Source organism: Panulirus ornatus, chromosome 42, assembly GCF_036320965.1.
Source record: "Panulirus ornatus isolate Po-2019 chromosome 42, ASM3632096v1, whole genome shotgun sequence".
NCBI lineage: Eukaryota > Metazoa > Arthropoda > Malacostraca > Decapoda > Palinuridae > Panulirus > Panulirus ornatus.
Window position 1 is genome coordinate 5,090,001 of NC_092265.1, and position 15,000 is coordinate 5,105,000.

At 49.8% G+C, this 15,000-nt stretch overlaps 1 protein-coding gene across 9 annotated transcripts in view; it reads right to left on the minus strand.

Annotated features, from left to right (window-relative positions):
• The window catches only part of LOC139761857 (uncharacterized), a 557,099-nt gene that overhangs the window by 294,933 nt on the left and 247,166 nt on the right, over nucleotides 1-15,000 (minus strand). For 7 of the 9 annotated variants that reach the window (XM_071686401.1, XM_071686397.1, XM_071686399.1 and 4 more), the window contains 2 exons: nucleotides 9,493-9,576; nucleotides 7,761-7,868 (listed from right to left, as the gene is read on the minus strand). In XM_071686401.1, coding sequence (XP_071542502.1) covers nucleotides 7,761-7,868; nucleotides 9,493-9,576 — 192 coding nt within the window. Of the gene's footprint in view, nucleotides 1-7,760; nucleotides 7,869-9,492; nucleotides 9,585-15,000 lie in introns of all 9 variants that reach the window. The other 2 variants (XM_071686400.1, XM_071686404.1) reach the window with 2 other exon arrangements.

Genomic DNA, 15,000 nt, shown 5'->3' on the forward strand with positions numbered 1-15,000 from the left:
GTAGCTCAATGAACATTCCGCTGAGCACATCCGCCTTCCCTCAGCCGTCCTGGCTGCTCACAGACCAACGATTATCCACAACATGATCAATTAGGGAGTTCCGCGGACACAAGTCCTACCTATGAGCGTGCACCATGACAGAACTTCCCAAGCCCTTGAGCCCTGTGTATGACCAGACCAATGGAGAACACGTCGAGAGCCAAGCAAGACACCCATACCAGAGGGTCGAACCGTCGTGCTCGAGGGGTTAACATCCACGTCACTGAATTACAGGAATCAGACGTAATTCCGACTATACCGAGGACGACTCTATTCGTAAGTCTCTGTGTGAAACGGTTGGAGACAACAAGGGAATGATGGGGAGGCACGGATGGCCCTGGAACACGGCTGCAATACAAGAGGCTCAGTATACCACATTCCTGGACTAACCACCGCGGGATACAAGCAAAGGACAATCCAGTAACCAGCAGCAGCGAGTCACGTCCCATGTGTGTGTGTGTGTGTGTATGTTTGTGTCTGTGTGACAGTAGTGGTTACCCAGTCTGGCTAGCCCCCACATCCGGCCCGCTCCTCGCTGCAGCAGCAGCAGCAGCAGTGTTTTGGTCACTCTCCTGCTGCAGGGGGTAAGTTCGTCCCAAGACCATCATCAACTGCACCACAGCGACACTGATACGACCCCCACTCCCAATACCTACACACTTCTGTGTCTTCCCCCACTCTCTCGTCTTATCTCACACCTTCTACCTTATCACAGCTTATCCGATCCCACGACTCTTAATTCTGTAGTTTCGTATCTTGTCATTAAAACTCTGGGACTGACGGTCGGGAGCAAACGAACTTCCATCTGCAAGCACAAGTGTGTGGTATCACTTTACATATGCAAATGTCTTCTCAACGGCATGAGCACAGCAAGCGAGCTGAACATGTCTCTACCTAAGTGAAGTTAATATTGCTAAGGTCTGGTCCTACACTTGTATGCACATACCAAAGTACATATCACTGCTGATGGCCACAGTTGGGGTAATGGCTGTACCCAGGACAACCTCTGTCCATGATACACACACAAGGCAATTCCTGAGGAGTTCGTACACTCCCTCCCGTCTCCTGGCGGCAACAGCCTGCCTGTGGCTCGGTAAACGGACACGAAGACAACGCCAGCAGGTCACAACAGACCTACCCTGAGGAACATGCTGATACACCACAACCATGCGACCAACGTACATACCAAACACACACATACACACACACACCGCTGGTGCACGAGAGATATTCCTCACAACACGCAACACACCACAAGCAACGATGACTCTCAGTGTGGATTAAAATTCACCTTGACTTCGTGAAGGAAGCAATGATATATGACCGGTTGCTTTACCCTTCAACACAAAGTGTCCGGTCGTGTTGTGAGCGTCCCGGCGGCGTTTCCGGATGGCTGAGTCGGCAGCTGGACCTCTCCCTCCCTTGCCGGACACGGTGTTGACAACTGGACCTACCTTCCTCCTCCTCTTTGAGGATGCTGATGACCGGCCACGGGATGATGCCGTACCTCAGCTGCACCTCACAGATCCTGCCCATCTTGGACGCCTCCCTCTTGAAGCCGCCGCTGTCGAAGCCAAGTCAACTCCTCCGTCAGAACGTCGGGGGCGAATCCTTCTATCACACACGACGAGAACACAGCTTTGTGTTGCAGACTCGGAAAACGAGTGGTTGATTGAATCTATCGATACTTCTCTCTGTGGTAGTCAGGGCAGTCGAGAGAGTATCGCAATAAGGTCCAGTCTATCGCGGTGATTCTCTAGGAGATCCGATCCTACGGGTAAACGCAGGACCTTCTTGATCACAGACGACCGCGGGCAACAGAACGCACACTGGTCCTTAACTAGTCACTCGCCAGGAGTGTCGGTGCACCTGGGTGGTGTGGTGTGGTGTGTGTGTCTGTGTGTGTGTGTGTGTGTGTGTGTGTGTGTGCGTGTGTGCTGCGGCGGCGGTGCTCGGCGGGGAGGTATGGAGCAGGGGACAGACACATGGAGAGCGGCAGCGCTACTGAACGCGGGGCACAGCCGACTCCCTGGAGACCTGGGACGACCTTGTCCCACGGCCGTCAGTCGTCGTCAGCACACGTCGAGGTCAACCCCTCCCTCCCCAGCGAGACCCCGTCCACAGCTGAGGTTAACGATGCCCGTCCGGGAGTGGCACAGGCTTTCCCTTCCTACCCTCAATCAGGTAGACGCATACACACTAACTGGAATTCTCTACCTTTAGATATTCCTCCTGAAGGAGGGAGGAATATCCACGCTGGTGAGGAAGACTATGACCTCTGGAGACCCCAAAACTATACTTCTACGTTCATATATACATCGCATTTCGATCTTTACTTCATGGAGGGACAGCTGTGGTGGTGTGGCTGTATACTGGTTTGTTAAACGCAGCCACAAACGCTCCCTCCCTCCTCTTGAGGCCGGAGGAGGCCGAGGGCACCGACTTTGCCAGGTGTGGTTGTATACGGCGGGTCTTCCGCGAGGTGCGTATCTGACGATGACTGAACCCCGTGAGTACGGATGACTTGAGTCGCACTCGTAGGGTGTGTGTGGGCTCAGGGGTTCAGTCACCACCCGGAGCCTTCCTCACACCCACACTAGCCAAGTCCCTGTCCCTCTGCCTCCTGCAGGAGGAGAATGTTGCGGCAAACAGGAACATTTAAATAAAAAAAAAAAATCCACCCCCGGAGCACGCCACCTGACCTCTTCCGTACCAACCATAAGCGGAGACGCTGACCTCCCGAGCCTGTCTGCTCCCGTCATGGTCACCAGCCTACAGCCTCCATTCATTAATACACACACAAACACACACACCACCTCTCTCTCTCTCTCTCTCTCTCTCTCTCTCTCTCTCTCTCTCTCTCTCTCTCTCTCTCTCTCTCTCCACATCGCTTCAAACGTGGTGATGCCGGGATCTCTCTGTTCACATATACATACACCCTCCTGGCACAAGCACGGACGCATACGCTCCTCATCATGGAGTCTTGATGGTTTATCCAACCACTGCGTATAAGCGTAGGCTCTGATCGCTCTACGTAAAGATCCTCATCGTCTTTACGCGATGAGGCAAACCTTTAGTTATACGCATGAACACGACGCTTGCTCCCAGTTACGTATACACAGCCACTAAAAGATCCTGATCACCAACGTGTTGAATGAGGAAACACCGATTGAGGGCAGCATACAGCTGCATGGAGGCTGAGAATGTCCAAAGAGACGGGGGGGAGCCATCGAGTGTCAAACTCCCCTCCCTCCCTGACGATCGGTACGGTACAAACTGGGAATACATACGAAAGCGGACACGCTTTACTCTTAAGCCCGCTTGAATTACGGGATTGCATTTCCCACGGGTCGAAATCCTTTTTTTGCTACGACTTGTACGCGTCGCATTGCCTCCCTCCCGTGAACCCTCTAGTTTACAAAATACCCCCACGGCACAAATAGAGAGAGAGAGAGAGAGAGAGAGAGAGAGAGAGAGAGAGAGAGAGAGAGAGAGAGAGAGAGAGAGAGAGAGAGAGAGAGAATGGAAGACAACAGAATGGTACCAGTAACCTGCGGGAAGGCAGGTGACAGTGATGGAGAGCAGTGTAGTAGAGAGTTTTAAAGAGCCGCGAGGGGAGGGGGCAGTGATGGAAGCAGTGAAATGGGCTCCCCTCTCCCCCCCCTCCCATCCAAACACCTGCTCCATAAAAGGAGTCAAATGATTACCAGGTTAGCAAGGCCACAGAGGCGCCACTACGACCCGTAAAGAGTACGCTATTATAATGGTTCCTCCTTTATCTGGCAGACAGCCTGGGGGTGGGGGGTCAACTGACCCTCGACGAAAACACAACAATTAACTTGGGGAAAGTCGCTTCGAGAGAGAGAGAGAGAGAGAGAGAGAGAGAGAGAGAGAGAGAGAGAGAGAGAGAGAGAGAGAGAGAGGGGGGGGGGGGCTGTTTATCAATGCTTCGCGGCGAGTACACACAGACGCGACGTCATCAGAGGGAGGCATGTTGAGCGAGGCTCGTGTAATGGCCTTACAGAACGATCCTGAACGCCCTGGGGGAAGGCGTTTAAAAGATCAGCGATCGGTGGTCATAAATTACCGGTGACGGCCTTTAAATGACCCTTGGCAGCCGACAGGCGTAGAGACCCATCTAACCAGGGGCATGATCTGCAGGAGGGTGTAAGGGGGTGAAAAAAAAGGGGGGATGGAACGAATTGGAGCGATGTGGTATCCGCGGGGCGACGTGTTATCATTGGGCTGAACCGGGGAATGTGAAGCGGATGGGGGGAAACCACGGAAAGGTCTGTGGGCCTGGGTGTAAATAAGAGGGCTCTGGTTTCGGTACATTATACTAGAAATCTAAAGAGTGGATGTGAGCGAATGAGGCCATTCATTCGTATATTCTTGGCGCTACCTCCTTTACGCGGGAAACAGCGTGTGTGTGTGTGTGTGTGTGTGTGTGTGTGTGTGTGTGTGTGTGTGTGTGTGTGTCCGACAACTCTGCACCACTGTGCCTGGTAGCAACAGCCAACAAGGTCCAAAACTTCACCATCTGCCTGACAACCACAACTCTACAACAAGTCACACGATGGGAACATAAAATACAAATCTCGTAACAGAGTTACCTCACAATATCACAGTCTAGACGACCGCAGACGTGTGACCTCAACGGCCCAGGGAAACAATCACATTAACCCTCACAGTCACTTCGAGAGAGAGACAGGGGGGGGGGAGGCTTCACAAGTAACTGGGTGAAGGCTCTGACAGCTGGTACGGTCGTACAAGGCCACCTCTCTTATGACACCTTTAAATGGCCCTGTAATTTCAAAAGCCACACGTTCGTACCCAAATGAATTACATTCGGTATTTGAGATAGAACACGTGTTTCTAGCTGCATGGATCAAATTCCATTCCTTCGATACGGTGGTACCAGAAGCGATGATTTCGTCGTAAACCTCAACTGTGTTCTAGATGCGAGAGGCAGGTGAGTGAGACATCTCTTATAGATACGTGGATGATACACCACAGTGCCTGGACATGACACATCAGAGATATGGCACTAATGAGAGACATTAAGGAATTAGTCTCGTTGAGACAACTTTGCGAGACGGAACCCACCCGTGGATTCAACGGCTCCTTGAGCACGACGGTATGATCTTTAGGCATCATGACCTGGTCTACGACCTGATCCTCGAGGTGCTAGGTCAGAGTTCAAGTCATCATTACCGAGGGTCGTGCGACGACGTAAGCTTGAGGCGGCGACCTACCCGAGCTATGCCCAGGGGAGGGAGGGAGGGTCGCTACACATAAGCCTACCTCCACGGGCGAGTCCAGGACTCCTCCTCCTTGCTCAGCGTTCCAGTCACGTCCAGGGACACACAAGGAGGTACCCACACTACCTGCCCCTAACTCGCTCTTCCTCCTCCTGACACCACCCCACTTGTTCCACCACTCCACCTCCACTTGACTGCACCCTTTCCCCACCCCTTCGAACTCCCTTTGCCCACACATACTTCCAAAGGGGAGTGTGGGAGGGAACTGCGAGAGAGGGGACGGGAGGATGGGCGACGGTGTTGGAGAATCCAGCTGAGCCTCGCAGATGATAACATCCTCCAGAACTTCACGGCTGCTCCCTACGCCACCTGGAATCTCCGCTTCCATCACCCACAAACCTGGGGGGGCCTCCTCTCCCTCCTTCCCTCCCTCCCAGTTCCCTCCCGCTGGAAGCTCACTCTTCCCGACCATCTAGACCCCACCTGCCCGTACTGTCAAGGTCACTTCGTCCGCCTCGCGTAGCTTCTCTCTCTCACCTGCCCTCCCTCCCTCCCTCCGTACGCACTACACACCTGCTGGAACGTAAACTGTTCATCAGTTGATGTCCCTCCGTCGCACAGACCATCTAATGTACTAGTATTCTTATTGATCTAACTGCAGGGACGTTCCTAGACAGTTCCTAACTCAGGTCTGAGCGATGAGCTGTTGACTTGCCTCGTGTAGGGGGTCTATTGCAACTGCTGGTGCCGCGGTGGGTGAGAGGAGTTGGACAGTACAGCAGCTCCCTCAGCGCCACCACAGGTCAGACGGCCACGTATCACCACCACCCGACCTCCTCTCTACACGAGCAACTCTCTACCCACGATATACGTCAAGCTGGCTAACACTCTCCCTTTCACCCTTCCTCCGCCTCAACTCCTCCACCTCCTCTCTTCATCCACTTTCCCTTCATCCGTATTCCACCTTTCCTCTTCCCACAACCCTAGTCATCCATTCCTCTCCCCTTGCGTCCCTTCCAGCTATGTAGTTCACCTGCGGGGGTATCCTGCCCACCCTGTGTACTGCGGTGCCTCGATGCTAGCGATCAATCCACCACCAGGACTTATACGGCAGGGGCAGGGTAATGACGCCTCCCCTCCTGTGTAAACATGATAATGGCGCGTAAATGCGATTCTGTGTTTGGGGATGAGAATTCTGTTGGGGAGAGAGAGAGAGAGAGAGAGAGAGAGAGAGAGAGAGAGAGAGAGAGAGAGAGAGAGAGAGAGAGAGATCCCGGTTTCGGTGTGAGGGTGAAAAAACTGAAGTAATAGTTGTGATGTGGAGGTGAAAATTGGCCCTGGCGTGTGAAGCCGACGATCGGATATGCGTAAGGTGATGGGCTACGGTGGAAAAGGGGGACAAGGGCCTCTCGTCCTGGTATGATAAGGTCTTCATAGGTTTCGGTTGCAGAGATGGAACGATAAGGGAGTGATGAGGAGAGGTAATGGTCGTAGACCTGGCAGGTCAGGAAGGCTCCTGGTTGTAGCCCATAAGACCAGTGTCTTGGGTCAGGCTTGAGAAACGTTAAAAAACGGAAAAAAAAAAATGAACAGCTTCACTGATGGGCCCCTCGATCATCCAGCCCTTTAAAACCCCGAACACGATCAATAACCAAGGGTTAGGTCAAACAACACGCACAAAACCAAAATACTGAACGAGAAAAAAATATATATATATCCTATGTACACCTTACGGTAGTTAAACAGGCTATATTTATACTCTTTTCACTTATTTCTCATCATATCTATTAAACATACCAACTAAGATCTTATTCTACTTACACCTCCCTGACATCTGAGCGAACTCAAACCATATAATCGGTATATGTCGTCATACTAATCTTTTTCCTTTCTCGGCTCTAGGTCTCGTTATGCACCATATCCAACACTAAAAACTGACCACTAGCTTATACGACTTTTCGTAATATATGTATGATTACGATATCATTTGACCAATAAAAGTACGAAATTGGTGGTAATCTAATATACAAACGCTTACAGAAGTGAAAGCTTAATTTTGTAATAATCAAGAATCCTAAACATGCATGGAGCTGACAATATGTACGTTTTAACGAAGTTCTTCCTGTGAATATACCGTTTTCTCTGAGACCGCCAGCTTTTTGTCAAAGAAAACTAGCATTCGTGGTGGAGTAACTCGTGTACTTCTCAGAGATTAGTAATAGGAGTACGTTGTAAGGGAATACACTTATATATATATATATATATATATATATATATATATATATATATATATATATATATATATATATATATATATATATACATATTAACAAACAACATTCGAAGTGAAGAAACAGCCCAAAACCCAACTAGCAATCGATCACGTTCAAGGACAATCTTCCATTACCCATTTAATAACAGTGCAGACGGAAACTTGTAATTCGAAGAGTCACTCCTTACCTGTGAGTTTCCTGGGTGGAAGCCGCCCAGGTTTGGGGATGGTGGACTTGACATTGTCGAGGCGAGGTCGTCGGGGCGGAGCGGTCGGCTCGGGTCGTTTCTTTTCGCCTGCGGGAGAGAAATGAGAGAAGACCTTTTTCAGAGAGAGGAAGAAAACGGGATGATGATGATGATGGTGATGATGATGACTATGTCTCAGACGAGGATATCTAGTGCGATTCACAGTAGGGTAAAGGGGTGATGGGAGTCGCTGAGCAACGCTCCACGACTGAAAGAAAACTGAATGGATACTCATAACAGAAAAGAAAACGGAAGAGGCTTTAGAAGAACGAAAACGGGACATTTCACAAAACAGGGAGAAAACGTACGACGTTTCAGAGACTATTTTTCTTTTTTTTTGGTCAACCAAGTTCAATCGAAGGTTGCATGCGGGAAAGCGCATTTTGCCTTCAACAAGGCCTGGGGTGGGAGGTGGAGGAGGAGGAGGAGAGGTCACACGTATATTCCAACTCGATCATCACTTTTAATACTAAACGTATACTGCATTACTGATGGCTTGTGGCCCCGGGGTGACTAGACTAAAACACCCTCGCGGAATTACCTCGTCTGAGAGAGTTGGCTATGTAAAAGAAGTTAAAGTAACACCATTTATGGGGCTAAAGTAACAAGGTTAAGGGGGCTAAAGTAACAAGGTTAAGGGAGGTAAAGTAACAAGGTTAAGGGGGTTAAAGTAACAAGATTAAGGGGGCTAAAGTAACAAGGTTAAGGGGGCTAAAAACAAGATTAACGGGGCTAAACTAACACGGCTAAAGTAACAAGGTTGAGGGAGCTAAAGTAACAAGGTTAAGGGGGATAAAGTAACAAGGTTAAGGGAGCTAAAGTAATACTTTTGCGTTAAAGTTAAAGTAACTGTTTCAGGTTACACTGCACCAGCATTATGCAATTAAAGTACCAGAGTTAAGGAGCCTAACGAAGCAGTATAAAAAAAAAATAAATATATATATATATATATATATATATATATATATATATATATATATATATATAGTGGTATATCATGAAAGCTCAAGTAACAGTGCTTAAGGAGCGGAAGCAACAATGCTAAGGGGAGCCAGAGTAGCTGAGTTACGGGTGCTAAAAGTACCAATGTGAAGACCATCTTCAGAAGTAGACGTAAGGGTCAAAGCAGCATTGCTTAAAAAGTTAAAATATCCTGTATTAAGAAGCTATCGTAGCTCACAGCTAAATCAGCTAAAACAGCAGCGCTAAACAGGAGACACAGAGCAGTGTTTAGGGATCTTCGTATATAACCGTCAAGGGAGTGTTCAAATACCAGTGTGAGAGGAGGTGTAGGAGAAGAAGAAAAGACGGAGTAACAGCAGGAGTGTTGGAGGAGATATGACGCTGACAACTACGGCGATGAAGAAGACAGGTGTCGAGAGAGCAGTGGTGTTGTAGAAGAGACGCCTTAACAGCAACGGTGTTGGAGAAGAGACGCCTTAAGAGTAGCGGTGTTGGAGAAGAGACGCCTTAACAGCAGCGGTGTTGGAAAAAAAAAAGACGCCTAAAGAGCAGCAGGCGTTGGAGAAGAGACGCCTTAAAAGCAGCATTGTTGGAGAAGAGACGCCTTAAAAGCAGCAGGTGTTGGAGAAGAGACGCCTTAAGAGCAGCGGTGTTGGAGAAGAGATCACGGCGAGACAGGAGACAGCAGAGCAGCGCTGGGGGTACTTACCGGCAGTGATGTTGGCGCGGTTGGTGGAGAGGACACGGGAATCGCGCGACCCCCTGGAGCCTGCCCCACCGGAGGCCGTGGAGCCTGCAACGCCAACAAACGAGAAGATGCACGTCAGTATACGACCTCCAACACACCGTCGCCAACAAAATCACCAACAACATCCGTATCATTAGTAATAAACAGTTTATATATATATGTTATTTTTTTTCATACATATCCGCCATTTCCCGCCTCGGCAAGGAGGCGTCTAGAACATGCTCTGTTTGTATTGGTAGGGGAAAAACTGGCTCTTACGACGGTCGTGTGTTGCTGTTAGTGAGAGTGTGGTAGACGAGTACAAATGGTGGTAGCGTGGCGGTGGTGGAGGTGGTAGTGGGACTGTGGTAGAAGTGTACAACTGGTGGTGGGTGGCAGTGAGGTGGTGGAGGTGGTCGTAGAGAGAGTGCTGGTGTAGGAGTGTGGCAAGCAAACCGTTGTGTGGAGTGCGGTGAGTGTGGTGGTTGGTGCGGTCGGGGGAGTGTGGTGAGGACGAGGAATGCTCACATCTCTCGTCTCCTCTGTACCCAGGAGGGGCCGAGGGAGCCCACACACCTGGCCCGCCTGCCCAACCGATAGGCAGCAGAGGTTTGGGAAAATCTCCTCGCAGGTTCTCGTAGGTAGGTAAGGGTCTCTCTCTCTCTCTCTCTCTCTCTCTCTCTCTCTCTCTCTCTCTCTCTCTCTCTCTCTCTCTCTCTCTCTCTCTCTCCCTCTCTCTCTCTCTCATCAACCCACGACAGTTATCATCAGGGTGGCGGGAGTGCTATTCCCCCCCCCAGACTATAGGGCGCATAGAACATAGAGAGAGAGAGAGAGAGAGAGAGAGAGAGAGAGAGAGAGAGAGAGAGAGAGAGAGAAGCAGCCGCCATAACACAGGTGTTCCGTGCGTGGCACAGGTGTACAAGGAAACACCTGTGCAGGTGTGCTAGCACCATGGGCGACCTGCCCGGAAGAGAGGTGTAGGAGGAGGAGGTGGAGGAGGAAGAGGGAAGGAGGGAGGGAGGGGGAATATCAACTACGCATCACAGGTTTTTTACACACACACACACACACACACACACACACACACACACACACACACACACACACATAGTACCATGGAACATAAGGTTTACCTAACCCAGAGACAAACATTATACATATATATATATATATATATATATATATATATATATATATATATATATATATATATATATATATATATATATATAATACCTCTGGCCCTGTGCTATACCACCTGCCACACGGGGTCAATCTAAGCCCCACGGACCCGACTGGAGCATTGATGTCGGGCCAGTAACGTGTCCACGGAACACACCAACGGCTGGGATCAGGTCACCACGTGAGGAGCCACACGCTGGAACTCCCCGTCCTCAATGTGAGGTCAGACAGGCAGGCAGGTGGTACTGCAGGCCAACCTTTCAAACCCACTGCGCATGACTGCCGATTTCAAGAACCTTCAGGCATGACTTCTAATTTCTCATTCCTATTTCTAAACATCTACGCATGACTGCAGTTTCAAAACAAGAAAAAGTTCTGATTTCTGCCACTGACCTTTACGTAGTCAGCTAAGCTCAAAAGGTGAAACTAAACAGTAGCAACATTTTCAATATACATACATACGTATATATATTCCTATGAATCCACGGGGAAAATGAAACGCATAGGAATATCTCGATCACGCACAAAATTGTGATCCTTTCCATATATATATATATATATATATATATATATATATATATATATATATATATATATATATATACGCAAACAGGTTCCTTTCCATTGTATCCTTTTGCAAATTCAAATATTTAACTTTAAAGTTGTATGAGGCTTTCACAGAGGGAGGGAGGAGGTGCGTAGATCGTGAGTGAAAGGGGCGATGGAGGGACGGGGAGGAGATAACAAGGGGGTAGAGAGGGATAGGGATGAGGGTCATGGTGTAAGGAGGACATGGAGGGATGGAGGGAGCAGGGTATCGTAAGGAGGGAGGGATTGAGGGAGGGAGGAAGGGGCGAGTGGGAGGGATTGAGCGAGGGAGGGAGGGATGAATGAGAGGGAAGGAGGGAAGGGAGAGGCGAGTGGGAGGGAAGGAGAGGAGGCCCGGTAGAACAGGTGTGGCGGGTAGCGACACACGGGAACGCCCAGCGGACTGGTGACAACCGGGATACGAAACCTAAGCCTCACCCACCTACCCTGACCACGTCCCTGGGCCCCCACCACCACTGCTCCTAGGCCGTGGGCCCGCCCTCGTGACGACACCAGCAGGGCCCCTCACCAGCGTTAATGGACGGGGGGGTGGCGGGGGGCCCACCAGCCTCGCGACTACCACCCCCTAAAGGAACCTGGGCCCCCTGCCCTAAGGGGGGGGGCACACAAGGTCCCCACTTGACACATTCCTCCTTCAGCACATCTCATTCATCCCATGACAATATCAGGGAGAGAGAGAGAGAGAGAGAGAGAGAGAGAGAGAGAGAGAGAGAGAGAGAGAGAGAGAAGAATAGGGGAGTGGGGGTGGGGGGAAAACCTGTAGACAACAGGGAAAAAATCATTTTCATCCATCACAAAGTCATAATCCCAGCATTGACCAGTGGGCCTGACGCTCTTCCCGCCCCTCCTGATGTGCTGCTGCTACCCCCCCCCCCCCGCTGTCCCTCTCCCACTCTCACTTACCCCACCCCTTCCTCCTCTCCCACCGCACCCATCCCCTCCCTCTCCCCCAGAGCAACACTGGACCATGAACGATAATGATAATAAAAAAAAATTAACTTGGTCATGACCCGTTATTAACCAGGCCACGCTGCCGCCTTGGCACATTTCAGTGTCTCCAGACGGGGTATAGCCTCCAGCTGAGGGTCGGGAGATATCCACACGTGGCTCCTGCTGGCTGGATATCCACACAAGGCAGATTATCCACACGTGGCTCCTGCTGGCTGGATATCCACACAAGGCGGGTTATCCACACGTGGCTCCTGCTGGCTGGATATCCACACAAGGCGGGTTATCCACACGTGGCTCCTGCTGGCTGGATATCCACACAAGGCGGGTTATCCACAGGCGCCTCCAGTTAACAAAATACCAGTTGATATACACAATACTCTCTTGACCGACAAATATTTAAAATATCCGCCACTTCGGTATATACTCACAATACCACAATGACCCACCCTATATACATATCCACGTAGCACATGTTATTTACGAAGGACAAAAAAAAACACATCCACTGTAAAATATTTACACGCAGCCGGTGACTAACAAGCATTCTAATAAGCCTCTAAATATAAATCATTTCAACTGCAGCTTTTTAGGGATCCGAGCGACGAGAGGGGAATAATTGATGAGTCCTAACACTGGTGTGTGTGTGTGTGTGTGTGTGTGTGTGTGTGTGTGTGTGGAGAGAGAGAGAGAGGGAGTTGTGGGTATAGAGACGAACGCCCATGTCAAGTTCCCACGTTTTATACACACACACACACACTCTCACGTCACTCCCCCTATGCAATACCCTTTATAATGCCACGACGGCGAAGGCGCCTTAAGGGCATGTACGGTGACCCCTGGGCCTTCCCGACCTGACCTTACTTAAGGCCGGGCCATCGTGCCCCAAAGGTCGTACTGTCGTGCGCGGAAGTCGGACAGCAGGGGTGAAGGGAGTGAACAGTCTGCCCATCACCACAACACAACCAAACTGGGTTGTAAGTAACGTGTATCACTTTTGCCTTGTAGAACACTTCACCTCCGTCGAGGTTGTGCATCTACAACTGTGGAATTCGAGAGAATATCTATCTAATGCTGTCGTACGGGTATATACATAATGTGAATATAGTCGTATTAGCACAAATACATCTATTTCTATCTATGCACAAAAATATATCCGTCTAGTTATCTATTTCGTCAATCTGTCTTTCATTTACTTTGCGTCATGATGTATAAGCAATGTATACATGTGTGTTGGTACAGACACTAGGCATGTATACATGACGGACCTACCGCGATGTATACAATCCCCACCTGGCAATGTATACAGGTCCCTCACACAGATCCTGAACCAGTGATAGGTATCCCATCACTGCCCCTTTCCTCCTACCCTCCCACCGTCCTCTCCCATCACTTTTTCCCCCCTCCTCCCCCATCTTTCCGCCCAAACCTGCTTCTCCTCCCCAACACCTTGGCGTGTCTCTCTCCAGCCCTCCCCCGGGCGCCACACCACCACCTCCTGCCACAACACCCACCACACACCCACACACCCAGTGCTGGGTAAAGGCCAGGGTGAGAGGGAGAGTGATGACCCTGGGGGGGTGTGTCCCCCTCATTCATTATCTGCTAACGATGGCTGCCTCATTACAAGCTCTCTCTCTCTCTCTCTCTCTCTCTCTCTCTCTCTCTCTCTCTCTCTCTCTCCCCCAGTAATCACCAGGGGGCCATGGGCACGTGTCACGCCAATTACTGTGAAGGTAATTTCCCCGGATGATCTGGCAGGAATGAGTATCATTTATTTTTTCCCGTCCGGCTCATCTGCCCTGTTGTTCACGCGTACGTACACAGACCCCCCCCCCCCCCGCCCGGGGTCGAAGCCTGGGCGTGGCAGTCGGCTCACGGCCAAACCCAGGTGTTCATCCTCCTCTTAAAGGTGGTCTCTGAATCGACAAGGTCAAGAGACAGGGCAATACCAGTGTAAAAATTCACTCCCAGCAATGCACACACACACACACACACACACACACACACACACACACACACACACATATATATATATATATATATATATATATATATATATATATATATATATATATATATATATATATATATACGTATATATAACAATCACCTTCCTCTTGTGTTGCTGGTATTGTCATTGACCTCACTATCATTAGATACAAAAAAACACCTCATTTATCTCCCATTATTTCAATTACTCATAACCTAATTCCTCTATAATACTCACAATCAACTGTATGAAGTCTCATCACAATTTCTTCGTTAAGTAATGAGGGTGGGGGGGGAGAAGAGAGAGAGAGAGAGAGAGAGAGAGAGAGAGAGAGAGAGAGAGAGAGAGAGAGAGAGAGAGAGAGAGAGAGAGCTATATTTGCCGATTATCCAAACGAGGAATAATCTACCATAATTATCGAAGACAGTAACACCTCTGAAAATAATATGCGGCTTAATTACCATACCACACACCACCGCCAGACGCCCCCGTGTGATGAACCTCATCATCCAATTAGCTGTCTTCCTTTCCCTGTTTTCCCTTTACATTCTCCTAAAGACGGTGACGACCAACCACCCCCCACCTCACCCCAATTCCCTATTTCCCCATGATCCCCTGCAATGCCGGACCGCCCCAGAACACCTTAGTTAAATCCCCTATTCGCACCATATCTCACAGCCACACAATGCATTCCCCTCGTCACGTCCTTCACCGTACGCTACCTCGCCTCCTCAAACCCTCCCCGAAGGTCCTCG